Source organism: Microcebus murinus, chromosome 8 (genome assembly GCF_040939455.1).
Source record: "Microcebus murinus isolate Inina chromosome 8, M.murinus_Inina_mat1.0, whole genome shotgun sequence".
Taxonomy (NCBI): domain Eukaryota; kingdom Metazoa; phylum Chordata; class Mammalia; order Primates; family Cheirogaleidae; genus Microcebus; species Microcebus murinus.
In genome coordinates, this window is record NC_134111.1 from 42,132,408 (window position 1) to 42,158,996 (window position 26,589).

General features: G+C 34.9%; 1 protein-coding gene across 2 annotated transcripts in view; it reads right to left on the reverse strand.

The window, feature by feature from the left end:
* Positions 1-602: 602 nt before the first annotated feature.
* Positions 603-26,589, reverse strand: part of KCNH7 (potassium voltage-gated channel subfamily H member 7) — a 477,996-nt gene continuing 452,009 nt past the window's right edge. For both annotated transcript variants that reach the window (XM_076005608.1, XM_020288501.2), the window contains exons 13-16: positions 19,139-19,402; positions 14,231-14,399; positions 5,038-5,230; positions 603-2,423 (exon numbers count right to left, since the gene is read on the reverse strand). In XM_076005608.1, the coding sequence (XP_075861723.1) occupies positions 2,157-2,423; positions 5,038-5,230; positions 14,231-14,399; positions 19,139-19,402 (893 nt within the window). In that variant the 3' untranslated portion in view covers positions 603-2,156. The remainder of the gene's footprint in view (positions 2,424-5,037; positions 5,231-14,230; positions 14,400-19,138; positions 19,403-26,589) is intronic.

The following is a 26,589-nucleotide window of genomic DNA, read 5'->3' on the forward strand; positions in this document are numbered from 1 at the left end:
ATTAAATGTTTGTTGAATGAGAAAGTGAAAGTATTAGCCCTACATTTATATCTGCATAACACTGAATGGTTTTGGAAACTGGTTTTAATTATCACACTTTTATTGAATTGACTGGTACTTGAGCAGTCATGTTTTGGTTTTTCAAAAATTAAGCAGGAATGAGAACATGTCCATGTTTACAGATTGCCTCCCAGACAGATTATCAATTTATGTGACTACTTAAAAATATAGGCCGGGCGGGGTGGCTCACGCCTATAATCCTAGCACTCTGGGAGGCCGAGGTGGCGGATTGCTCGAGGTCAGGAGTTCAAAACCAGCCTGAGCAAGAGCGAGACCCTGTCTCTAATATAAATAGAAATTAATTGGCCAACTAATATATATAGAAAAAATTAGCCAGGCATGGTGGCGCATGCCTGTAGTCCCAGCCATTAGGGAGGCTGAGGCAGCAGGATTGCTTGAGCCCAGGAGTTTGAGGTTGCTGTGAGCTAGGCTGATGCCAGGGCACTCACTCTAGCCTGGGCAACAAAAGCGAGACTCTGTCTCAATTAAAAAAAAAAAAAAAAATATATATATATATATATATATATATAATTTAAGGTCACTTTAATCACATTAAAGAGTGCAATAGTTTTTAAATAAAATAAAATAAATTTAAATAAATTGCTTGGATCTGAAGCTGATTAATAAATTAGTTTCAAAAGTAAAGGGTAAAGCAATAGATTGTATTTCTATCCTGAAGGGATAGAAATTAACCCATTTGATAATGTGCACAGGTAAAATGTTTTTTTTTAAAGCTATATGTGAATGTAAGAATTAGTAAAGAATTAAGAAACTTTCAACAAATTTTAAAATTTTTGTTCAGAGGAAAAGATATAATGGATCAGTCCATAATAATTTTAAAATTGTAAAGATAAGATTTCTTAACTAAAACTTGACTAATCAAAATCTTAATAACTTGTAATTTTTTTCTTCACCCCAATTTTATAAGACATATATGCCCCCCCTCAAAAAACACCCCAAACCTAACACTTGAAGCTATTTTAATTGGAAGATATATTAAATTGTATTCTGGAGTCAATATATATCCATCCGAATTGATATGTGATAGATTTGCACTTAATCTCTGCTTAGCAAAATTGTTAGAATAACTAAACAGAACTGAAATTTTACTGCTGGTTTGTGTATTTCCTCTGTAGGCATATTGTTTTTCTACAGCAGGGATCAGGAAACCATACAACAACATGTACTTAATGAAAGCTAGTTTCGCTATGCAAATCCAGTGAAATTGCACGTTTTTTGAAAACTATGTGTCCACTATTTTGATCAAATTCAGGATTGCCCTAAAATATGAACCAGAAGAAAGCTGTGGAAATCAGTTCAACTTTATCAGTTCTTTAGGAGACCATCCCCCTGCCCTCCCTAGAAAAAAAACCAAAATTAGAGAAACTTTTTTTTAAGCCTTCAAGGAAATGTGCCAGTGGGAAATATTTTAGATGATTTATGAATGTAATTAGTGACAGAATTTTATGTAGAAAGACCTTTTGTTCTCATTAAAGTCAGCCTAAATTCATGTATTTGGAGATGGCTTCCTATACTGTCTGAGATTTATAACTCTTAAACTTTGTGGGTGTTTTGAGTGTGGAGGAAGGAATGTAATTAACTATAAGCATCTCAGTACAGAAGGATACCTGTTCTCAAAAGTGACTAAGTTCCCTTTATCCCTCTTGAACTCCCATGAGTTGAGGATCATCTGAATCTGAGTTGCATTCACGAACAGTTTTATCCCTTGGTTTCTTATTTGCTTGGAAGGCATTTTCATAACAAAGTACTGGTTTAGGAAAAGCAATAAATAGGAGTCTCCATGCAAGAGAAATTGGAGTTTCCTAACATGCACATGATTTAAAAAATAAAAATAAAAAATAAGGTGCCTTGAGATGCTGGCAGTTTTAACATTTGGAACCAAAAGTTCTTATGTCTATTTACATCCTAACTGCTCAATATTACCTTACAAGCTTCAATTTAGGAAAATATACAGTACTTTTGCATATAATGGTACCTTGTGAGCCCCTGAGTCAAGTAGAGAGGATTTAAATACAAAAAGGAAAACAGCCATTAAAAGCACTTACATTGTATGTGGAGTAAATAGTACAAAATGATTATTTCCCGGGAAGACCAGGATCAGAAACATGCCTATGAAGACCCAAGATTCCTACAGTGCTTAAGGATGACTCTGGCAAAGAAGGGTGCCTAATTGGATGAAGGTAAGTTTTTCTTTGCCGAGGGTGAAGCTCTAAAGAGAGATCACTGTCTTGTTTTAAAAGTGAAGTCAAGTTGTCTTCCGAAGCTGTGTTCAGATGCACCCCACTTGAGAGGGATTCTTTGGATTTAAGTTTAGATTTTTCAAGGTCTAGAAATTCAGGACACTGATAGAAAGAGAAGAAAACAGGTTTTTATAATTCATATTGATAGTCATTGAAAATTACACTCATGAAATCTGAATGTGTTTTCTTTCCCCCTTAATCTGTATTTCATTAGCGGTATTAGCCAACATTTCCCTCCTTCGATGAATCAAGACATTGGAGATCAATTATCAGATCAGTTATCAGTTTAGATAATCCTAAACAACCATTCCAAGAACTTTTACTCTGAAGCCAGATTTTTAAAATCGGATTATTATTTCACATTTGAGTTTTCCAGATAAGTTTTCATTTAAATTCCAAGATAAAACTGGGATGAGAAAATGTGGTTGCTTGATGAGTAAGGGGCATAAAGAGGAAAGAAAAGAAAAAGGAAAGGAAGTATAATCACCCATTTCTAGTCAAATAATATTATTTAAATCCACTGAAAACAAAGAACAAAATACTTGATTGTACATGTTTCCAAGCCATTCAAAACTGGCTAAAGATAAATTAATTTATACTTTAAATTTTAGAAAGATCATATTATTTTTCTTCTAGCATATTATCTCCTGTTACTAATGTATTAGGTTATTAAGTATGAAATGTCCGATTTCCTTAAGTACTAAGTTTCACATTGAAATCTATGACATTTCACTTTGACACTTCTTGTTTTATTTTTATCCTGAAGGTACAACTTCATTCTTTGGAAGGCATGGTTTGGCTTCTTATTATCTTTAAATTATTTTTACAGCAATTTTTGTGAAACCATAAATGAGTCAAAAATTCTTGTTATTTTCAAATATGAGTTCCATCGTGGAACCAATGTAGTGCAGACAGCTGGAAATATCAAGGAAGCGTTTGGGAAGGATGTAGATAATAAATGCATAGTACATTGATGGTTTCAGAAGTTTTGTTCTAGTGATTTTAATCTTGAAAATGAGCCACATAAGTGACCTGAGACCAAGGTGGATAATGAGCTGAAAGCTGTCGTTGAAGTGAATCCATCTCAACCTATGCGTGAATTAGCAGCAAATATATTCCAACAGCATTGGAACATTTGAAACAAATGGGAGAAGTAAAGAAGCTGGATAGATGGGCACCACATAAATCAAACAAGCGTCAGAAGAGAAATCCTCTCGAAGCTTGCCTTTCTTTGCTGTCATGACATAAAGGGGAACCATTTCTACACTGTATTGTTACGTGTGATGAAAAATGGATTCTTTTTGACAATCACAAGCTGCACAATGGTTGGATAAAAATGAAGTGCCAGAACACAGTCCACAGCTGAATATTCTTCAAAGAAAGCTACTGGTGTTTGTTTGGTGGTCCAGTGCTGGTATTATCCACTACAGCTTCATGAAACCTGGTCCATGGATTACAGCAGATGTCTGTTGCAACCAATTGGATGAAATGATGAGGATGCTTGTGATTAAGAAGCCAAGACTGGTCATTAGAGACAGGCCAATCCTCTCTAAGACAGTGCTTGACCACTTGTCACACAAACAATGCTGCTGAAGCTATAGAGGCAGGACTTGGAAACTTTCTGTCATCCACCATATTGGCCAGACCTTGCACCAACTGACGACCACTTCTTCCAGGCTTTGGACCACTTCTTGCAAGGAAAAATATTCAATTCTCAACAAGTTGTGGAAAATGCCTTTCTTGATTTCATCACCACTGGCTCTCCAGGCTTCTTCGCTGCTGGCATAAATAAGCTACTGTTAAGATGGCAAAACTGTGTCGATGGTTTAGGCACATACTTTGATTAATTGTACTGCTTCTTGTTTAAAAGCTAATAAACTAAACTTTTGATTTGAAATCAGACATTTCATATTTAATGACCTAATAGTTTCATTTCCCAGAACATTTTGCACTAAACTCCAAAACATCTAAAAAAAGTTTTACAAGACTGTTCTAGAAATCCTTATTGAAATCATTGTTCATAGATCCAATTTGGCCATAATATTTAAGTAATTAAGACTAATTCCCAAAATAGAATTCCAAGGAAGCTAGACTAGGCATTTTCACATAATTCTAAAGGTCCCTCTTAGAGGTCTTCAGAGGCAGAATAAAGGATACTTTAAGTTCCTTCTCTTATCATGTTTATCATGCAGTTTTTTTTTTTTTTTAAAGACAGCTCTCTGGTGATGGGTAGGGCACAGAAGAGATTACTGGTCTGAAGGCATTTGAATCTCAAATCTAATCTGGCCAGGTGCTATTTCTCCTTCCCTTACTTCCTGACACCTTTCCCAGATTTTTCCACTGCAGCAAATTACAGATTTTTCTCTGAAGCACTTTTTGGACCCAGGATTATTCCTTAGATTTCAAAGTTCTGGACATAAATTTAAGTAGGTGGATTCTGGAAAAAATCTTTTTCTTAAAAATAAAAAATGTGCTAGTGTTTAAAATCATTCTTCTATGTCCATTGTTCTCAAGCTTTAGATGAGCACTAAGAATCAGTGGAGAATCTGTTTAAAATGTAGACTCAAGGGCCCGTTTCCAGAAATTATAATTAAGTAGAAACAGAGATAGAGACAGAAATCTGTATTTTCCACAGCACTCCAGGTGATTCTGATTCAGGAGGTCCCTGGAAAAACACTTTGGGAGACACTCTTGGTTGTACAACATCAACACTCACTTGTGAGGAAGGGCTGAAACTCCGGTCAGTCTTGATAGATGCTACGGGACGACTGGTTCTCATCAGGCGCAGGATGGGTCTCTGATACTCCGCTCCTGCTGTTACCATACTGTAGGCTGGGGGGACCACTGTGGTTTGCTTCTGCAGCAACTGTAAGATGGTCTGGATGTCAGCTGTCATTTGGGATTCGAGTCTGCAGGACAGACAGAGGTAGGGAAAGACAGTCCTAAAATAGTCCAAGATTGCAAAGCGCATCTGGGAAAATTTCAGCACTACAAGCAGCAGAATTATTGCCCTGCTTTAAACAAGAAGGACAGGAGAGGGAGCACAGAGATTCTTTCCTGGCCCATTCATTCTGTGTCTTACTAAAGATTCTGATAAAGACCTTTGCTTTTCTGTTCATGTTAGAAATTAACAGAAAAGCAGATGAATGGGATAGATTCCATTTTATTAGTCTTTATTGATTTCAAAATATAAAACACACTGAAAATCTATTGTTAATCGGTAATTGTCTTTCTTTTTAAATTAATTTTTACTCAGTTTCTTGCAAACGTTTTATTTACTCTTTAAAAAATAGATTAGTAGCATATTTCTTTTATAATTGCAGCATCCCAGGATAATTTCTAATGTGTTTTAAGTTTATATTACCATTATTTTACCCTGTCTCTTTCCTATTCGATAGTAAATATTTTATATTATTCATTGTATTCTTTCTTTAATGATTAATGCTGTTAAATGCTAAATTGCTTTCTCACCTACAAGTCAGAGCCTTTGGTATTTAAGACACAGACCAAACTTAAAAGTTCACTTGTTTCTATGACCCATCTGGCCCAAGAAATACTAGTCTGACCACTTTTCCCCCCAAACTCACAAGTAGCCAACTGGCCTATTAATCTCATTCTCATTTTAAATTAAAATTCACAGTAAAATAGCAAAATACTATGGGTCAGATTCCCTTCCTTTGCATGTGTTAACAACAGCATTACATATAGAGGGAATTTTGTGGACATAAGAACGGAAAATTTGGACCATATGCCTCTTTAGAAAATTCTCCTAACTCCTCAATTATTTGTGCTTAACTGTTTTGCCTCTGCATAAAAAAAATGCAAAGAAAAAGTAAATCTTACCAAAATGTTAAAATCATAGAACTAATTTTGCCCAATTAAATACATGTTACATTTGTGGAATTCAAAGTGGAGAGAAATTAGCCTTTGATTTGATAGAAAACATAATAAACCTGGAAAACATGAGTAAAGATCATTTTGTCCTTCTTAGGTTTTGATATTAACACTTTAAATCACAATAACACATTATTCTTACAGATTTTCTGTAGTTAGTAAACATAGCCACATAACTTAGTGTTTTCTAAAGCAATAGCTATAAATTTTACACGGCTTTGGAAATGTCATTTTTGCAAATGTCAAAAATACACACTGAAAAGGGAAAAATAAAATCAACTGTTTTATTTATCTACTTGTTACCTTAAGGTTTGATCTAATTTTTATAGTACCAACTAAACCAGGGATGGGGAACCTGAGGTCTTAAGGCCACATTTGGCCTTCTAGGTCCTTAAGTGCAGCCTTTTGACTAAATCCAAATTTTATACAACAAATCCTTTTATTTTTATTAATACATTTTTATTTGTCTTTGATCTTATTATTTTATTTTTTAAATGAACATATTTAAAATACCAAAGAAGAAACTAAGTTTCAACAAAGTAATCCTCCCAGATTGGCACAATTAGAACATTAGTAAGCCATAAAGGCTAAATTGATGGCTGCTATGCTCATGATTTGGTTCTAACTTCCCCCACCTGACTGGCACTACTACCACATGAGGCTGGTTGGCGACACTTTATGGGGGTTGAGTGCACCAGTCTGTTGTCAGCTGTTGACAGTGGTGCACTGTGTTTCTGTTGGAAGTGAAAGTTGTGAATAGTTGCAGAGCTTGACAGTACTTTTTTATGTCAAAGAAGACCAAGAGAACGCTGAAAGAAGAAAACAGATTTTTAAATGAGGATTAGGGATTATAATATCTTGTTTCTGCTAAAGATAAGATGATTTGCTTGCTTTATGATACTGCAATATCAACATTAAAGAAATTCAATGCTCATCAGCATTATAACACTTATAAGGACCACAAATATTTTAAATTAGAGGGAGAGGTGCAAATGGCTGTATTGCAGAAATTTAAAAATGAAAAGCAAAAGCAAAGACAATTCTTTCAAGTAGCAATAAGACCTGGAAATAATGCCACTGAAGCAACTTATGAAGTAGCTTATATACTTGGGGGGGGGGAAGGGAAGCCATTCAGTGATGTAGAAATGGTGAAAGAATGTATTGTCAAAGATGTAGGATGCTTAGACCCTGATAACATTTCAAAGTACAAAAAACTGCTTCTTTCAAGGAGAATCATAACTAATTGGCAGCATGAATTAGCCTTCAGCTTAACAGAACAAATTCATGCAATACTTCAAAAGGAATATATATATTATTTAATCATTTTGGATGAATCAACTGATACTACTGACTCAGTACAGGTTTTATACTTCTTCAATCAGGTCATAATAAAAGATTTTCTTTGCTACAAAGAGTTACTCTCTGTGGGTACTCTTGTGAACAGAACACAAAGTATAGATATCTTCAACAACTTTCAAGATAAACGTGAACTTGGACTGAATTTGGTATATTTAGTGAGTGTTTGTATAGGAAGTGCACCTTCATGTTATCTTGAATCAGCAAAATCTGTGTGCTAAAGCTACTATTTTAAGTAGCATTTTGCAACAAGTTATAAGTATTGTTAACTATATTCTTGCAAATACAACACGCCATCCTCAGTTTCCTAACATGCTAAAATTGAAAGATGAGGTATTCATTGTGGATTTACTGTATCATTCCAACCTGCATCGGCTATCACAGGGACATGTGTTAGCCAAACTTTTATCTCTGAGAGAACAGAGAGTTAAATTTTATGAAGAACAGAATCATCAATTTGAATTAGAAGATTTCTATAGGAATGCAACATTTCTGTGTGATATCATGTCAAATCAAAACAACTTGAGTATTACTTTGCAAGGTAAACTAAGTCTATATATGATATGTGGCAAAAAATCCAAGCATTTTGAAAAAAGCTATCTTTTTTCCCCCAAAACATTTCTTCTTCAAAAGGAAATTTTTGATGAACATTTTCCCCATTTAGCAAAGGTCGTCAATGAGCAGGATATATGTGAATCATCTGAAGAAGACTCAGCTATTACAGACCTATTAGTTGGAGAACACGATGAAAGTTTCACTGACTTTGAGAATCATGACATCACACTCAAATTAGCATTTCAGCCTCACCTAGCTGATGTCACCAAGGCACCTAAAGAACTACAGATGGAATTGATTGAGCTCTCAGTAGATGACATTTTAAAGTCCTTGTTTGATGCTAAGAAAGATCCAACTGGAATATGGAAAAATTCAGTAGAATACCCATGCCTTCAGCAACATGCCCGAAAAATGCTTTCTTGCTTTTCAACCACTTACTGCTGTGGATTTACATTCTCCTTCCTAACCCAAATCAAGATGCCCTTAAGGTCACAAATGACTGATACCTATCTAGAGGATCAACTGAAACTATGGACCTCCATGTTGCAACCAAATATTCAAATGCTTTCCAACAAAAAGCAGACACAACAAAGTCATTAAAAGTATATAGTTAACTTTAAAATTAACAAGTTGTTTTCATTTTTTGAAATTATTAAGTACATAGTAGTTAGAGTTTTATAAAATAATGTACATTTTTTAAGTATGTCTAATTGAAGTTTCTTGAATGTGGCCTTATTTGATTACAGCTAAATTAAGTGGCCACCCAACATGAAAAGGTTCCCACCCCTGAACTAAACTGAGCAGACCTATTGTTTTATTGTTATGTATCAGTTTTTTCCTTTCACTCTTCAAGGCCCAGCTTAAATTTCATCAGCACCTAAAAATCTTCCCTTATTTAACCCACTCAGAATTATTTTTTCCTCTGAGCCCCCAAAGAAAAGTTTACATTCAGACTTCATCATAAATATGTCTGTACAAATTTATCCCATCATTAGCAGCATTTGGCTGTGAGTGGCTTATATGATATTTATTACACTGAATGTAAAGTACTGGAATAAAAGCTTCATCAACTGGGAAGTCAAGACCCAATAGAGGGTCAAAAATTATGATGTTTTTGAGTCCTATAAAACCTTTGTCAAATAGCAGCTGTCTCTGAGAAATAGGATCTCTTTATCATGGATTCTACCTGTTTGAGTGGTGTCTATGTGAGAAAAATCTATTGGAAGCTGAGGCTTCAGCATCCGTTTTGTCCAGTAATTGCAACATGAGTTGCAATGAGTTGCCATGCAACTGTTGCAACTCATACAACACAAGTTGCCATGAGTGGGACTTGGGCACATACCAACTTCATGTGCAGGGGAAGTGGCTGGTGCAGGATGGGAACAGAGACTGTCTGCATCAATATGACTTAGGTAAGAGTGTAGCCCACCTCTGTCAACATGACTTAGTTGTTTGTTCCAGGAAAACTTTGCCTGGGAAAAATAAGACAACCAATAAATAACTCTGCTACTTCAGGAGATTTCTATAAATCAACTCATTGAAGACAGCATTCTGCTCATCTGGACAAATAACTTCTTAATCAAACTTTATTTATCAAAGCTTGCTTCAAGATCCAGAATTCACTGTGTCAATCCTGAAGAACTAATCATGAAATTTGCCCAAGTCCAATCAGCTCCCCACCTTAAAAAGCCCAGACTCCAAAATCCTGTAAATGTTCTACTTCTCACTCCCCCTTCTGAGACATCACTAGACTATGTCCAGATGGCAGTCTCCCTTCCTGCAGTAATTGTGAATACTTAATTTTGTTTCATTAATTGGTGGTTTGATATCATGAGTAGTTCAACAAAGGGGGGCTTTCGTGAGAAGCTTCTTTACTATGCATAGAGTTAGTTGTATTTTCATGTTTTATGACCAGGGTCTATAGGCTTAATTAGAATGCACTATTGTACTGAGATTAAATAACCTGCTTTACTCAAGAGGAATTACAGAAAATTTTTAAAAAATCATCTTGGTCTTTAAAACAGGAAATAACACAGTTTTAGAACTTTTTTTTTGTCAACATAGCTATAAAGCTGTGTAAAATGAATATTCTCATTCACTCATTCAAGGACCCACCATGTACCAGGCACAGTGTTAGGTAGGAAGGTGAGGGAAGAACAGGATGATGAGTAGATATGGCATCTGATCTCACAGTGCTGAGGAGAGCTGACCACTTAGGAAGGAAAAATGTAGGAAGTGCATAAATAACTGTAACAGTAGGCTAAGCAAGTGCTCAATGCCATACTAGAGGCATACAGATAAGTTGCTCTGAATGTTCTGCAACACAAAGAGTCAATACTAACAGTATTGACATTTTCTAGGGACTTCCTACTCAAAGTGGACCTGCAACATTGAGTATTGCTGGGAACTTGTTAGAATGTGGAATCTCGGCCAACTCCAGACCTGACTGGGGTTACTAACTACTGACTTAGAATCTACATTTTAACAAGATCCCCGGTGATTCAAATGCACATTAAAGCTTAAGAAGCACTGCTGTAGGATCAAGTGTTAATGATTTCCTTAAATATTCTATCTGCAGGCATGATATATAAATATATAAAAACATTTCTTATGTAAACCTTTAACCCTACATATAATTTAATTGGACATAAAAGCAGAAAAGCAGCAGCAGCAAGGAGCATTTATATTTGTTTTTATTGCATTATGTACTTAATATGTGTATTTGAATGATACAAGTGGAGTAGGAACTCACAAATGCCAAAGCCAAACAGGGTAGACTCAACTCTAGAAAGTGTCCCAGGATTCTCACTCTGCAATGTGTAAGTCTGAGTTGAGCTGCTGTTTTCAAACTTATTTTCCATACTTTTATCTCCTAGTGTAAAGTGGAGGAAAGAGGTTGCTGGAGATGGGATTACAGTAAAAAGGTAATTTTGGATTTTAAATAAAAAATAAGCAAAGCCGAGTTTGGCAATAAAATGTGAAAATATCAGAGGTAATTAGAAAAAATAGTCAAAGGAGAAGTAATATTGGTGGTAGTGTCAACCTGAGTAACAAACAGAGAGAGGCTCTCTAAAAGAAGGTGAAGTTTATTCAGAAATAGGGCATTCCAAGGGGAATACATGTGCAGTATTAAACCATGTTTGCATTCAGAGAGGTAAAGGAAGGAAAAGGCCTTAAAAGGAAAAATGAGGAAGTTCACGCAATTGTTTTGAAATGATTATCCTTGGTTACAAAGATCAATAACAAGGGTGACGCCAGTCTGAGGTCTGAGGCAGTTGCTGGGCAGATGTCCTTGCAGAAGTATTTTTTGTGTGAGGTTGCAATGGCCTTTGTGCAAGGTTGTGGCTTTTGTGGAGTATTTGTGATACTTTTGGGGGACATATAAACACGAGAACTTCCTCAGCTCTATTTGTCAGGGTTTTTCTAACATTAATGACTCTGTTTTGATTTTGACAACTTTCACAGCAATTCAAAACATCTTCAGAAAGCACAGACAGATGCTGGGAACATGCCAAAAGAGATTTAATTGCACCTATGCTGTGGAAAAGTTTTACATGATTGTAATTATGGTGTACTAATGTAATACAATAGCAATAACAATTATTATTACTCTTGTGTGGTTGCAAGCCAAATGGGTCCTAGATGAATGTGCCCTTAAAAGTTTATACTTTCAGCCCCTGGACATATTGAAAACATATGTGTTCGGGACTCTTTGGCTTATCCCAGCAGCAGTGATTAGTACCCATGACAGAGCAACAAGAGTACACTAAAATCTCAATTTCAGTTCTGAAGAAAGGTCCAAACCAAGAAATATATGTAAAGTAGGAGAATACACTCAAATGAACACCAGTAATAGAAGTGAAATTCGTTGTTAATCAAATTTTACCTAGCTACAAGTACATCTTGCATTTTGTAAAGCATATATAGTCCCCACGTTTATTGTTTTAGTCCTTACAACAGCATTGCATGTAGGTATGAGCCAAAGCAGGAAACCGAGGCTAAGGAAGTTTAAATGACTGGACTCAATAATCCTGTAAGTTGTTAAGTAGCAGAGTTAAGACTTACCTGAGCTAACCAATTGCAAGTACAGTGCTAGTACTGTGCTAAAGGAATCATCATTGCCCCTGTCATTCATCCTTTCATTTACTCACTTTTTGAATAACAATAAAAAGATGTCATGGACAAAATGCACAAGAAATATTAAGCACAGATAGTAACCAGTAGTTAATGTGGTATAGGCAACACTCATAGATGTGTTAAGTATAGATGAGTAAGCCAGTAGCTTGCTGGAAATCGGCAGAATTCATAAGGTATGTTAAATACAGACAGCATGCTAGTAACAAGAAAGGCATACCAAAATTGGAATAAAAATACAATGTAACATTCATTTTTTTTTTCAAGAAAATATGAAAGTACGAACATTTTGGTTACATTTTATATCTTTGCCTCTCTCTAGCAAGGGTTAGAGGTATGGCCTTCCCCTTATATTCCTAAACTTCAACTTGTGAAATATATTGATTTTATATATATAAAAAATACAATGTAACAAATCAGAGTGTTACTTATACACAAGGAAAGATGGAAAGAACAAATTAATCTCATGTCATCTCTGGATGGACAACTGTCACTCTCAAATTTGGTTACCCACTGGTGACACCTAGTATTGTCTCAATCTGGCTCCCCATATGCTCTACCTCCAAAAGGCCAATAAAAAGCATGGCTATTGAACAGGCTAATTGGAGAGCGATTGTCGTGGCCCGGTGTACTAGGCCTTGCATCTCTGTGATGGAGCAAGTGTGTGCATTGGCATGGGAGATTTTTTTTTTTGTCTGTGGACTTATTTGTGCAAATCCCAACTCTGGTCCTCCTAGCCACACTATAGGTAGGGAAGGCTGCTGCAGCAGATGTATGAACATTGTGTAAGTCAGAATTCAGGTAATGTGGTCCTTTCGTTAATACCACCCTTGCACAAATGTGTTAATTACTCCATCTGGTTTCCCTTGTTTCTCATTGTGTGTTTTAAATTGATTTAATAAGTTTTGTGATTTGAGTATTTTCATTTAGTTGTACAGCTTTCTGTATTCACGTGACGGTGGTATACTTTAAGAATATTATTGAATCAAGGCAAATTCACAAATGAACACAACTAAAGCAGTTATATCATACTCATTCATATGTTTTTTCCCGAAATTTTTTGACCAATTTAACTTTAAAGAAACCATGCAGACTCAGGTGAAAAGGTTACCTCCTCCCTCAAACCAAAATTTGTTCATCATATTAAATGGTTTAGGTCAAAGGTGAAGGAAAAATGAAGAGGATCTGGGATTTAACTCTGCAATTTTTGATTCAGTTATGTTTTTGACAAGTTGACTGAAAACATGTTTAAATTACTTTGTTGGTATTTTTAAAATGCCATAACACACAACTAAATTACTAGGAATATCCAAAAAGTGTAAAAGGAAGATTAAAAGAGGAGGGGTGGTGTTTAACAAGTTAAATATGAATTAATTTGAGGGGGAAAAAGGCATCTTCTAAGGTAGCCAGTGCTAGTGAAATACTAATTGTACTACAAGGAAAGAAAAAATAGAATTAATGCTGCCAGAAGTATGAAGTGTTCAAAATAAATGCTCCTTGCAATACAAATTAATAATTCTCTCAACTTCTAGTCTTATTTTATTTATTCTTATTTTTTTAGAGACAAGGTCTCACTGTCACTCGAGTTGGAGTGCAGTGGTGTGATCATAGCTAACTGTAACATCAAACTCCTGGGCTCAAGGGATCCTTCTGCATAGCTAGGATTACAGGTGCACCATCATACCTAGCTGTGTTCATTTTTTTTTTTTTTTTGTTTGGATATGGGGTCTCACTGTGTTGCTTAGGCTGGTCTTGAACTCCTGGCCTCAAGCACTCCTCCTGCCTCAGCCTCCCAAAGTGCTGGGATTACAGGTGTTACCCACTGCATCTGGTCCTAGTCTTATTTTTAAAAAGTAATATATAAGGAAAACATGGGTTTATGGCAAGAAGATTTGCCATTTATAAGTAGTAAAGCTGGACCCATCTAAGGGCTTGGGTTAGGTTCTCTTTTGCCCCACCACTGTTTATACCTGTTAAGTTGTTCTTGAAGCAAATCTAATCTTTGCTCCACTTCTCCATAGGTGAGGTCACTTTCAGTTTCAGAGACCCCCCAGGCAGCTCGTGGAAGTGCTGAAGGACTGGATTCTTCCGGCTGAGTCTGGGCATTTTCTCGTTCCCAGCTTCGCATGTCAGTGATATCTGCGGAAAATAGCAAGACAGATGTCAATTTCCCTGTGTATCAGTAACACACAGACAGCCACACGACAGGCTGGAAGGGATCTCAGGGTACTGAGGGAGAGACAGAGAACCAAAAGAGCCAGGGACACACGTCCAGGGTCCCCACCTATTGGTGGCAGGTCTCACCCAAATGATCTCACCAAGTCCCCTGATCTCCCACGGCCATTTCCATACAAATGAAAACATTTAGCAGGTCATGAGTTTTGATTAGGATTTGGTTGTCTTTTTGTTTGTGCTAAGAGAAGATATGGAGGGCCTAACCAAAATGAATTAGAGTGCAGTGATTTTGTGCTTTTATATTTGGGAGACGAGAGTACTTTCTGTTTATACTGCTTTCCCTAGAGTTTAAGATCTCTAGGGCTCTTTTTCCCAGGATAATTTGCATGCTTTGTGACTCAGAGTGGGCCCAAAGAGGGACCCTTGAAAGAAATACTGATCTTCAGGAGGATTGGGTTAGGCCAACCCAGCTCAGACTCGAGCCAAGAAGCTATAAACCATTAAAGATAGAAAGAGTCTTAAAAGTCTTCTAGTCCCAAGTGACCCATTCCAAGTTTTTACACTTCCTTCTTGCCCCTTCCATGGTGTCCTTTAATATAATAACACATATTTTTTGTGGCTCTTTTTATTTTGAATATTTTTATGTTACTCTACTTTAAAACAAATTGCTTATCTGTTCAAGTCTACTTTTCAAAGGTTCTAAGTGTCTCTTATGTGCCAGACATGCTGCTAAAAACGGAGGAATTAAAAATGAAGGAGACAGAGGCCTTGAACTTGAAGAATTAAGTCTAGCAGGATCGTGGTCATTTTTCATACAGAGATTCATTTTCCAAGCTTCTTTTAATTTACTGTTTTTCCTACAAACTATATTTTCAAGCTGTCAATATTTGGGGGCAAATATATCTTACTTTCATCCTCATTTTTGTCAAATACTTCTGATGCTTTTCCTATGTCTTCTTAACCTCTATAAAATTATTAAAGAGTTGGAAAATAAAACTTATGAAAAAATACCACTGGAGTTAGGAGTTTATTTCAGAGATAAAGAAGAAGAAACATTTTTTTCCTCACTGGGAGGGCTGGTAGGAGGGCAACTGTCTGAAGCTGGTGTGCATTTTCACATGGAAATAGATTCGAATTATGGAAAGTGATTTTGGTTTGATAGACTTTTAAAAAAAATCTTGACAAGTAGCTATGATTAAACACTGAGAAAAGTTATTATGTAAAGTTATGGAATTTACATCCTTGGCTATTTTAGAAAATTGCATAGAATGTAACTGAACTGGGCAGGATTAGCTATGATTTTAAAGACAGAGAACAGGACCGAGCATAGGACTTCTCAAAGTTCTTTCCTTTCTTACAGTTTCTACAAAAGTACAGTCAAGTGGCTCAAATGCATCCCCTTTTTCCACGTAGAAGAGAAAATTTCTGTATTTTTTCTTCATGGTTTTTCTCTTACTCAATATCTATTACCATTAAATACACAGAAATTTCTGTAATGAGGTGCCTAAAATTTCTGCCTAAGCAGGGTAAGGCTGTAACAAAGGAATTAGTATGTTTCAAGACAACATTAGAAAAATACAAGATCAGAGTTCCTTATTGTCAGGGACCAGCTAACAGATCTTGGGGAACTTGCTGTGAATTCCGGAAAGACTTTTCCTGATTATGGCTTCCTTACTCCATGGGATCCTAGTGTTTTGTTTCATTTTTCAAAGTGACACTTTATCATTTCTTTTGATATTTTACCAAACATGACTGAATATAAAGGAACAAATAAAAATGATATTGCTGGAGTTTTAAGTACTTTATCAGATTTTCACTGTGAAGTGTGGTTTATTATCCATAGACACTTGAACCTATTTAAAATACAAAACCATAACATAATTCTTAGTATACTAGGTTTTCAACTGCGAGCCAGTAATGCCACACAAATCTTCAGAATACATAAATACATGGTTTGCTGATGCTGTTGCTTGTTCCTGTCTAGTCTCCTGCTAGCCAGTTAATGTAGGAAGCTTTCTTTTGAGACGATAACAAGAACTAATAGGAGTGAAGTTGTATATTGTGTTCATGAGTTTTGTGCCAAGAAAGCTTATAGGATTTCTGCTTGTGTTTAAATGTTCTCTCATTTCCAAATCATATATAATAAGTTGATTTTCAAATGACAATGGTGAATCACATGCAATAAATTATGGAGGATTATATTTTTTCTTCAGAGCTCAAGAAAAAAAAGATTATCCTAGCAGAAATGAAAAATGTATACATAGAAGACAGAGGCTTCTATGATTATAATTTAGTCTTTTATTAAAATCTGGAGATATGTGATTAGCTTGTTTTAACAGCAATTTAGAAAATGAGGAGTTCAAAGGGGGAAATCCTGGTTAGTGGTCTTAATCAAATGAACATCCTTGTAGACAGTTTCTAAATATAGTTCAGAAAGAATCTGCACTTGGTTGCCTTGGAAAATGTTGCTATAGTTGCAAGACACATTTCTGGAAATGGATGAACAGAAAATAAGCTTTCTCATTGCTCCGAGTACACAATTTTGCTAGAGTCAGCTTTTGACCTCAATCAAAGTAGGATCAGAATCCATTTAATTTGTGTGGTTTTTTTGTTGTATGTTGTTCTGTTTTTTTAGCTCCACCTAAATGTGATCCTTTGTTGGATTCAGCATGCAAAATCCCAGGAATATGAGTGAGTGACATTTCCTACTGATGATGAAACTAAAATTTATGGAAATTTAGTAGTTCAAACAGCAGCATGTTGTTGAACATTACACAGTACTTCACCTTTAAAAAGGAAATGAAATTTGCAGTGCATGAAGTTTTAGAATTCTCTTTGGTTAATGATATTAATTAACCAGGTTATTATCTGGCTCATTGATAGACATCAGTTAGGTTTATTCAATTGATATGCATATTTAGCTACACATTTTCAAAATAATTTTTTATTATTTAAATAGGATTGCCTTGTACCTTTTAAAAAATAAAATTTGTAGATATTAAAATTGTTAGAATACAGTTTTTATTGTATATGTGGAATAACTAATTAAAAATAATTGGAAGAAGTAACAAAGAAAAATATATGATGAAGGACATGAGAATCCATTGTTAGCAAGAGTCTTTATAAAGTCAAATAAAATTCCCAAAATATATTTTTAATAACTTGTCACTTGAAAGTCTAAAGCTCAAGAGGAAAACAACACTTTTTAAAAAAAAACAGGCCCACATGACAGTAACTTTTAGAGATAGTAGACATGGTTCAGCAAGCTCTTCAGAACTTCTGATATCCATGATACAACCTGTTTCTATTTTTAGCACTTCCCAGAATCGATTTTCATAAATAACTAAAATGGGACATTTTGTAATCACATTTAATATTCCATTCTTCCATTGTGATAAATGAGGTACTATTTTCATTCACTTCATCAAGATTTTAGATTGTCTGGAGCACACTTGCATACATTCTTAGCTTACTTCATTGTGGGGTTATGGAAAAAGCTGATTTTACATGATAGGGAAAGCAGTCTGGAAAAATATAAAGCCTAAACATTTTAGATTCAATAAAGTCTATTGTTGTTGGATATGATCCTTTGGAATAATGGTGATGATGATAAGTAATATTAACTTACTCTGTGCCATAATTTTTTGCTATCTTGGTAGGCCAAGAGCATCTATTTTTCCTTCATTTTTGTTATATTCTTTTAATGTTTTGCTATGCCTTCTTGATCTTTATATTTTTATATATCCAGGGACATATTAAATGTATTAAATGATTAAAGATTTGGAAAATAAAACCTGTGAGAAAATATTAAGCAAAGTTGGGGATTTTACTTCCCAGAAAGTAATTTATGCATTATCTTGTTTAATAACCACAACCAACTAGTTGTGGTTGTTAGATAATATTATTCCTATTTTAAAGATGCATAAACTGAGTCTTAGTGGGTTTGGTTAAGTCACTTACCCAAAAACATAAAGGAAGCAATAATAGAGCTGGGCTTGGAACCCCAGCAGTCTGACACACAGACCTGTTATTGGTACTGCTTTATAGCTAGATCTATAGATGCTACAATAATTGTTCTTCCATGTAACAGTTCTTCAAGTTTTCCTGAGTTTTCTATCCTTTAGCATCAAATCTGCATCTATTGATTAAGCATTATTACCCAAGTCATGCATATTTTCTACAACAAAACCCATACATTTGGGTATTCCTTTTGGTAGGGATGTTAAACAAATGAATTAGATCAAGAGCAAACTTTATTTCAGGTCATTTCTCCACTTTTCCTCATATTGCCAGTAAAATTAAATTCTCTTTGGCATGTATTATAGTGTGATTGCATTGGCATTTCATACTATAACACTGTAGATGCATATAAAGAATCAGTTGGTTAGCTCTCTTAAAATACTCATTGTTCCTCTTTCCCCACTGAGTCAATAAAGACTTTTTCACAGTTTTCTACCTGGCATTGTGTTAATTCTGGCCACAAAAACCTCTTACACTATTATTGTTTGGGAAAAATTACTCCTTGTTCCAGAATAGTGCAAGCACTTCGTAGTAGATGATCTAAGATCTGAACTCTCTGCAAACAGTTCATGAAATTGAAAAAGATTAGATTAACATGTATTACTATAGTACTTAATTTGGGAAAAGTCATGTTTTATAATTAGTGCTGAAGAGAGACGACCTGATTCCTGATTCTTGATTACCTTTGCAAGAGTGACTTCTTTTATCTATGTGAATTCTTCCTGAGTTGGGTACACTGTCTTCAAAGTTGAGCCCAGATGCTTTCCTCATTCCAGGAGAAGAATCCATTATTCCTGAGAAAAGTGGCTTCTGTTCATCATCAATGGAGGAGATGAAAGAGGACGATCTGCTTTTTTTCTCCTCAAAGTGTTTTTTGGAACTCTGATAATGTCTTATGGTATCCGCAGAGTCTTCAGGATCATTTGTACTGTTTTCTTTGCCAAAATCTATCAAAAAAAGTCATTTTATAGTGGATAATCAAATGTGAGACTATGTCCATATTATACTACTGTGTGCATATCATACTGTAACTATATATAAACTACCTTTTTGCTATGGAAAATGTGGCTACTTGGAGACTTTATTTTTTTAATTCAAAAATTATTAGATTATCTCAATGAAATAAATTATTCATTTCAAAATGGAAAGAATATTTACAATTAATAATGTCTCCGAGAAAAGCTGTAGGATAACTGAAACTTATTTATATGTGCTTGATAGTCATTTATATTCTTAGAATCTGGTGCACTATCTCTTTAGAGAAATTAAAAAGACAAGGGAAAATGTGTCCCAATTTTAAAATATCACCACGGTGTAGCTTGTTATTTGTTTGTTTTTAACCCCCATGCCCTATCATCTGTCCCAGCATTTCACACATTGCAAAGGTCAAAATCGGAAGCCTCCTTGTGGTGCAGGCTGGCTGGCTGAATTTCAACCTACAATGCATGAAATGGCCTTGACATTCCAGGCAGTTTGGTTGTGTAGCATATTACAAAAAAAAAAATAAATAAATAAATAAAGCTTAAATACAGTAATTAAGGTAGGTTTTACCTAATTACATTAAAGCTGGTAGTGCATATTGGCTGTTTCATACTGAAATGTCAGGATAATTTCAGCCCTGAAGGTTGTGTTAGAACATATTTCAGTAGGAAAAACTCAAAGAGACAAATCCCAGAACTTGTTTCTATTAGTGTCCTGGGGAGACAGTATAATTCTCCATCTGGTTCCTGCTAATAACTAACCAGCAAAACTCCAGAAGGTATATCATTTTCTGGAGAAATGGTGAAGACAGTGTCCCCATCTACTCTACGCCTGGGTGTGCTTACTTGTTTATTTATAGAAGGCCAAATGAACCGATTGAAGGCCACTCCAGAGAAACTTCCAACTGTTTTAAAAAATTCCCATATGGCATAGAAATTCAACAAAGATTTTTTTCCCGTTATTTTTTTAAAATCATAATTTAAAATACGAGAAGCCAGAAAGCAGCCCAAGGTAAAAACAGAATTTTAAAAATCAACTTTATGTGAAATTGTTATTGAGGAGTTTATGTTCTGTCAATTAAAGTTAAATCTAGCAAAAGCAGATTGCTTGATTTATTTTCTTTAAGATTTCACATTTGCTCAGCGATTTCACCATGAGTGAGAAAACCGCAGAACTTTCCAATCTCCAGCATTATAGATACCAGTGATTACTCAGCGTTACTTATGTCTCCACTCAACCGCTAGTCTAATTGGTTATAAATATTGAGATCAGCTCTTCATACAAAAACTCTTTTCTCTTCAGTGTCATTGGCATAGCCCTCCTTAAACCTCTAAACTTCATTCTTCATCTTCCTCCTACTTTCTTTGTATTTAACTTTTCCCCTTTCCCAAAGCCCTCTGAAAATTTAATCAATGTTTTCCACCTTTTGAAGATGTCATTTTATTCCTGAAAAAGTAATAGTTACAAAATTTAGGCTAGTAAATGTGAAAAAAAAATAGCTTTCCTTCTCCAAATTATCCTCATACCTGCTTACTAATTGCATCAGTTTGTTCCTCCTAAGTAAACCTTTTTGTAGTCCCTAACTTGGGCACCAATGGGATTTGAATCAGCTCAGGATTCTCATTTTCCCAAATATGCTTTCCTTCTAAACACTTTCATGGAGCCTTTTCCAGCATAATAAAATGTAAACTGAATTAATCATTAATAAATGTGCCTTCAATCTAATTACGGGTAATGCTAACATGGACATTTGTAATGGATGTTATCACAGATTAATAAACCATTTTGTCTCTTTGGCTTAAGAGGTCTTGGGGATTCTCTGTAGATTTTTAAATCCTTATACATAGCAGAATGTTCTGTTCCACCTACTGCTTCAGTGCCCAGTCTTGGTTTACTAATTTATGGCTTGATTTTTGGATGCTTAGGAATAAGATTCATCACTTATCATATATTGTGAAGTTGAATTATAACTTGTTGATTTCAGTTCAGGACAAATATCCCAAATTTGTTGAATGAGGAATTACTATTATTTAGTTCTATAGTAAGATGAAGCAAATTACTCTGCATGTGTAAGACCTAAATCCTTTAGAAAAAATTTCAAGTAAAGGCAGAATCAGGTAAAAGAAGAAAAAGTTTGATATCTTTAAATTTTTCCAATTTGGAAGGAGAAAAACCCAACCTTTATTTCTGTGTTCATCGCCACCATGCTATCACCCTGGCCATATGAACGGTTGCTTTGATTCAGCCCTCCTGAAACAACATTTTTCTATTCCATACTAGATAAATTAAAGCTTCATTTTTATGCCCTACAGAATGAAAGTTGAAATGACAATCTATTTGCGGCTTACAAACGGAAAGTGTTCGGGCTTTGACTGGAAATTGGCTGATGTGCTGATGTAATAAGTACATGCAATTGGGCAGCGGAAGTGCATTATAATTAGCCTCCAGGTACTTCTAAATTTTGATGGACTATTCCATTTCTACCTTTTCCCAGTTTAACTGAATCATTTGGTAGACATTAAATAGCATTAGGTGCTATTTTTTTCTTAATTCTATTTATATTCCACATAGAAATAATATTCCAAGTGCAGTAATCTGAGGGAGTTTTACATTTTTCCCTCTGCTAGAAGTGAGATTGCATAACCACTTCGGTAACCATCATTTTACAAAGAAGAATTTTTGCTTGTTTAATTAAACCTCAAATTTACTTTCGAATTCAGAAAACTGAAAACCCTTTTTCTCCTCTCTTGTTTCTATAGGCTGACAGTGCATCTCCTCCCCTTTTCTCCCAGGACATGATTCTAAAGCATTTGTGATTTGTCATGGGGGCATCTCTCTGGGTTCAGAATGAATTCAAGACCATAGAATAAAGGTGTCCTGATGGAGTAGCTGACCCATTCAATTTAGGAATGATAATATAAAGTCCTTTCACTTCAGAAAACCGGGAACAAACATTCGTGCTCACTTCATCTTTCATGGAATCTGCCTTTCACATTAATTATCATTTTTATTTGTCTGACGCAACAGGGAGACATAACCTTTGGTCAAAGAGAGGCATTTAAAGGTGCTCTCTGAGCATCTGAGGTTTAGATTTCCCACTGGTGATGATTTAGAAATAAGCTGAGTAATTTCCAGCCAGATAACTTGGAAAATTGGAGTGTAAAATAAATTTCTTCATTTGAGATCAAGTACCTTAGGCCCTCTATAGCTTTAAAGGATATTAAATGGGGACCAAGTGATTATTTTTTAATACAAATACAAGATTAAATGCCTTTAAAAATTAAAATAAAAAACAGATGAGTTAGGGGAAATATTGGTCAAAGAATACAAAGTTTCAGATATGCAGAATAAATAAATTCTGGAGTTTTATTTTACAGCATGGTGACTATAGTTAATGTATTATATACTTGAAAGTTGCTAAGAGAGTAAATCTTAAGTATTCTCTCCGCATACACATACACATACACACACACACACACACACACACACACACACACAAAGTTAATTATGTGAGGTGATGGGGTATGTTAATTAGCTCGATTGTAGTAATCATTTCACAATGTGTGTGTGCATGTGTGTGTGTATGTATATATATAGTATATCATAAATTATACAACTCTTATTTTTCAATTATAGTTCAATAAAGCTGAAAAAAATGAAAAGATGCATTTATATACGGCTAAAATGGATAAGAAAAATCGAATCATTATTTGTTATTGGGAAAAATTTCCTAAAGAGATATCAAAATACAATACCAACATATTTAAAGGATTAATTTAATAAAGTTAGAATTAATTCTTATTTTATAAAACTAAGCTTGTCAGTGTGTATATCTACCCCTTCAATAATTTTCATAGAAGTTATTTTGGAAGGCAATGCAAAATCATTAAACCAGTATTACAAAGAGATGATGTTTACTGTAATCCTTTGAAATGCAAAGTATAATGAGCTCAAGACCATTTCTGCTCTATTTTCTGGAACATTAGATTTTTCCAGTTGAATATATTAATATATAGAAGTGCTCATTTTAATAACAATTATACAGATAAGAAAATGAGTAAATTTCAGTTTCTCTTCTCTACTCTTAGGATGTATATATCTTTAGAACAGATTCCAGTTTGTCAGAATCCGTTGTTTGTCAGATGGTTCTTGTATGTACAGAACCATCCAAGCCCATTGGAAACGAGATGCTGAACATTCTTTCCTGATGTCTATTCCTTTAGCTGGTACAGGCGCATCTTTAACAGCTTTAATTATTTTTCTCTTGCGTTTGTTTTTGTTTTGTTTTCTTTTTTTGCTTTCTGTGCTTGGCAGTTTCTTTACTGTGATAATCTTTTTTACCAGTAGTAATAGGGTGTCCTGAGCTCTGAGAGTTGTTTCCTAGGTTTTGGAAATTAAGAGAGTAAAAATATTTCTAGATTAGGAAGAACAAGCTCAGCATTTTTTAACTTTTGCTAAGAACATCTTTTTTTTTTTTTTTTTTGACCCAGTACATTTTTCAGGTGCTATTTAATTGAAGCTACTTGACTACTTTGGTCTTGAATTTTATGTTTTTGGAAAAAGAAGTTGGGAAAAAGTATAGAGAAGTGATGGTTGGAAGAGGGGGTTCAGATACTTATGCAGAGGTCTAATGAGAGGCAAAGGAATCTTCCAAATCTGTTCTTTTGGGAGACTTTTGTACTTGCCTTCCCATGTTTCCTGTATGTTAATACGGTGACCTCAGGTGACCTCTATCTTGTAGTTTAAAAAAATAGCATATATATGTATATAGATGGAATTTCTCTTAAAACGTATAACATAAGCAGAAACTCTACTTCATAATTTTTCACAATGTTTGAGGAGCTTCCAAACACTAAAACCAGTTAGGGTAAAAACTTCCCTTTTCCAAATTCTTTTTTCCTTCTCACTATTTGGTACGAAAAAAGTAAAGCTAACTTCTGTAGAATTCTGTAGAAACCTTTATCCTTCCTGACAAATCTAGAAAATGTTGCAAAAATTGAAGAGGGTAGGTATGTAGACAATAACTATAATTTATAAGAAATTTCCATGTCTCCTCACTAACTGATGAAGAATTTTCTCTAAAAAGCAGAGATAAAATTTTAAAAACTAAATAAAGTGTAAATAAAGATTAAAAAAAAAACAACCCTAGGAGCACTTAGCACACAGCGGGATCTCAGAGACAATGGGCACCAGATGAACAGGTGATTGGTTTGGGTCTGTTATGTTGCTGCCTTCATTGGATTATTCAGTGCCAGAAAGTCACTGGCCCCCTAATCAGCCATTACTAGCTACTTGGATACTATATTTTCTTTCCACAGAAAGAGTTGAGCAGAACATTCCAAATATTTGATCATACAAGCTCTATCAGTAACAATGCATACGTGTGTATAATGGCATGTGTAGATATATACAGACATATATGCATATTTTATAATATACAGAACATATATACATACATATATCTCTTGTGTCATGTATATATGTCATTTTACTAATATATTCCATATACTATAAAATATACACAACATACAGTTTTAAAAGGATTATTATTACCATGGCCCAATGGATCATTTTGGCACACACTGAAGTAAGTACAATCTAACTTTGAAGACCACTTACATAGAGACTATTTTCTAGAATTTTCCTCATTTCCTTCTCTTAAGCCCAGCCGTCTTAACAATGCTCATGACCACTGAATAGGTCATCAAAGTAGCATTATTATTTTTCACTTTCTGTCACAATAACATTTTATTAAATGCTTTTGGCTCAGGACCTGTGACAGCTTTTCCTATGATGGTCCTAGTTATATCAGGAGGTCCCAAGCACCTCTGTAACCAGAATTTTGGGAAGGAAAGAGAACTATTTGAAGATGCCTTCAAAATGTACAAAGTGTCCTCAAATTTGTACTAGGGAATAGGTTTTTTCCATCTCCTCTAGGGAAATGGGTTTTTTTCCTCCAAAAAAAAAAAAAATGTGAAGCTCATGAAAACAAACTACCTTCATCAACAAATTAATTATGTTAAATATCTATTTTGTTCAAGTCATCTTGCCAGAGTCTCTACAGATCATTTTTTTGAATGTGAGCTCTTCAGCACCATGTGGTAGGCACGATTGGAAAGAGGGTGTTGGGAAGCTGATGACTGAAGCCCAAAAAGTTCCAGGGTCCTGCTGAGTAGGCAGTGAGTGCTGGAGGACTCAACCTCTTTCCACCTCCAGTGCCCAAGCATGTGGTCTTCCCTCTGGTTCCTGATGCCTCTGCTGTCTGATTCACAGACATTAGCACTTGTGGATGCCTGCCTTCAAGGTTTCCTTTCAGATTAGCAATAAACTAATGCTAAAATAATTAGTGTATTTTGCAGGAAGATTTCATTTTATGTATCCACATATTTAGCATCAATGATCCCTTGAAAGTTCTGGTTTTTTATACTTATATGTGTTTTTCTCCTAGATGTTGATTCTACTTCAAGAACTATAGAATGAATGGTCACCTTAAGAGCAGTAGATTGGAGTGACAGGGACTAAATTGCTTTTTAGCAAATATTACACTTGCCTGAAACACCCTGGAATCCTGAAGACTTTGGAATGCGCTCTGGCTAACTAGAGTGAATTGTGTTTTCACATTGACCAACTCACAGTAACTCACTGGCATACTAGGAAACCTCAAAAAACTACAGGCAGGCAAATCTTTTAACATCTACACTTTCTATAAAATTGTTCTTTTAGATTAAGCCCATGATTAAAGGAAAAGTTTTCAAAATCAACAGAAATGTCTAGCTGCATGAGCACAATATAAATTGTGACATGCTCTTAGGGCCTTATCAGGAGATAAAAACATTAGATTATTTATTTGGAGAAAGAGGAAACTGAATAAGATTGAAAGATTTAATAAATCTTTAACTGTATGGAGGACATTGTTATATAGACAACATTGTTAACCTGTTCTTCATTTTCAGTGAGATAAAAATAAGAGATCAACTTTAGGATTAGGGACTTAGATTAACTCTGTGGAAGAATGGCTAAATAGTAGTGGTTCTGATTTTAGAAAAAGTCACCAAGAGAATAATGAAGGACATTTTAGAAAAAAATTTATCAATTATCTATGAGTGGTTTATTGTTCTGCAATTGGCCCAAGAATTCAATGATGAGCCCAATT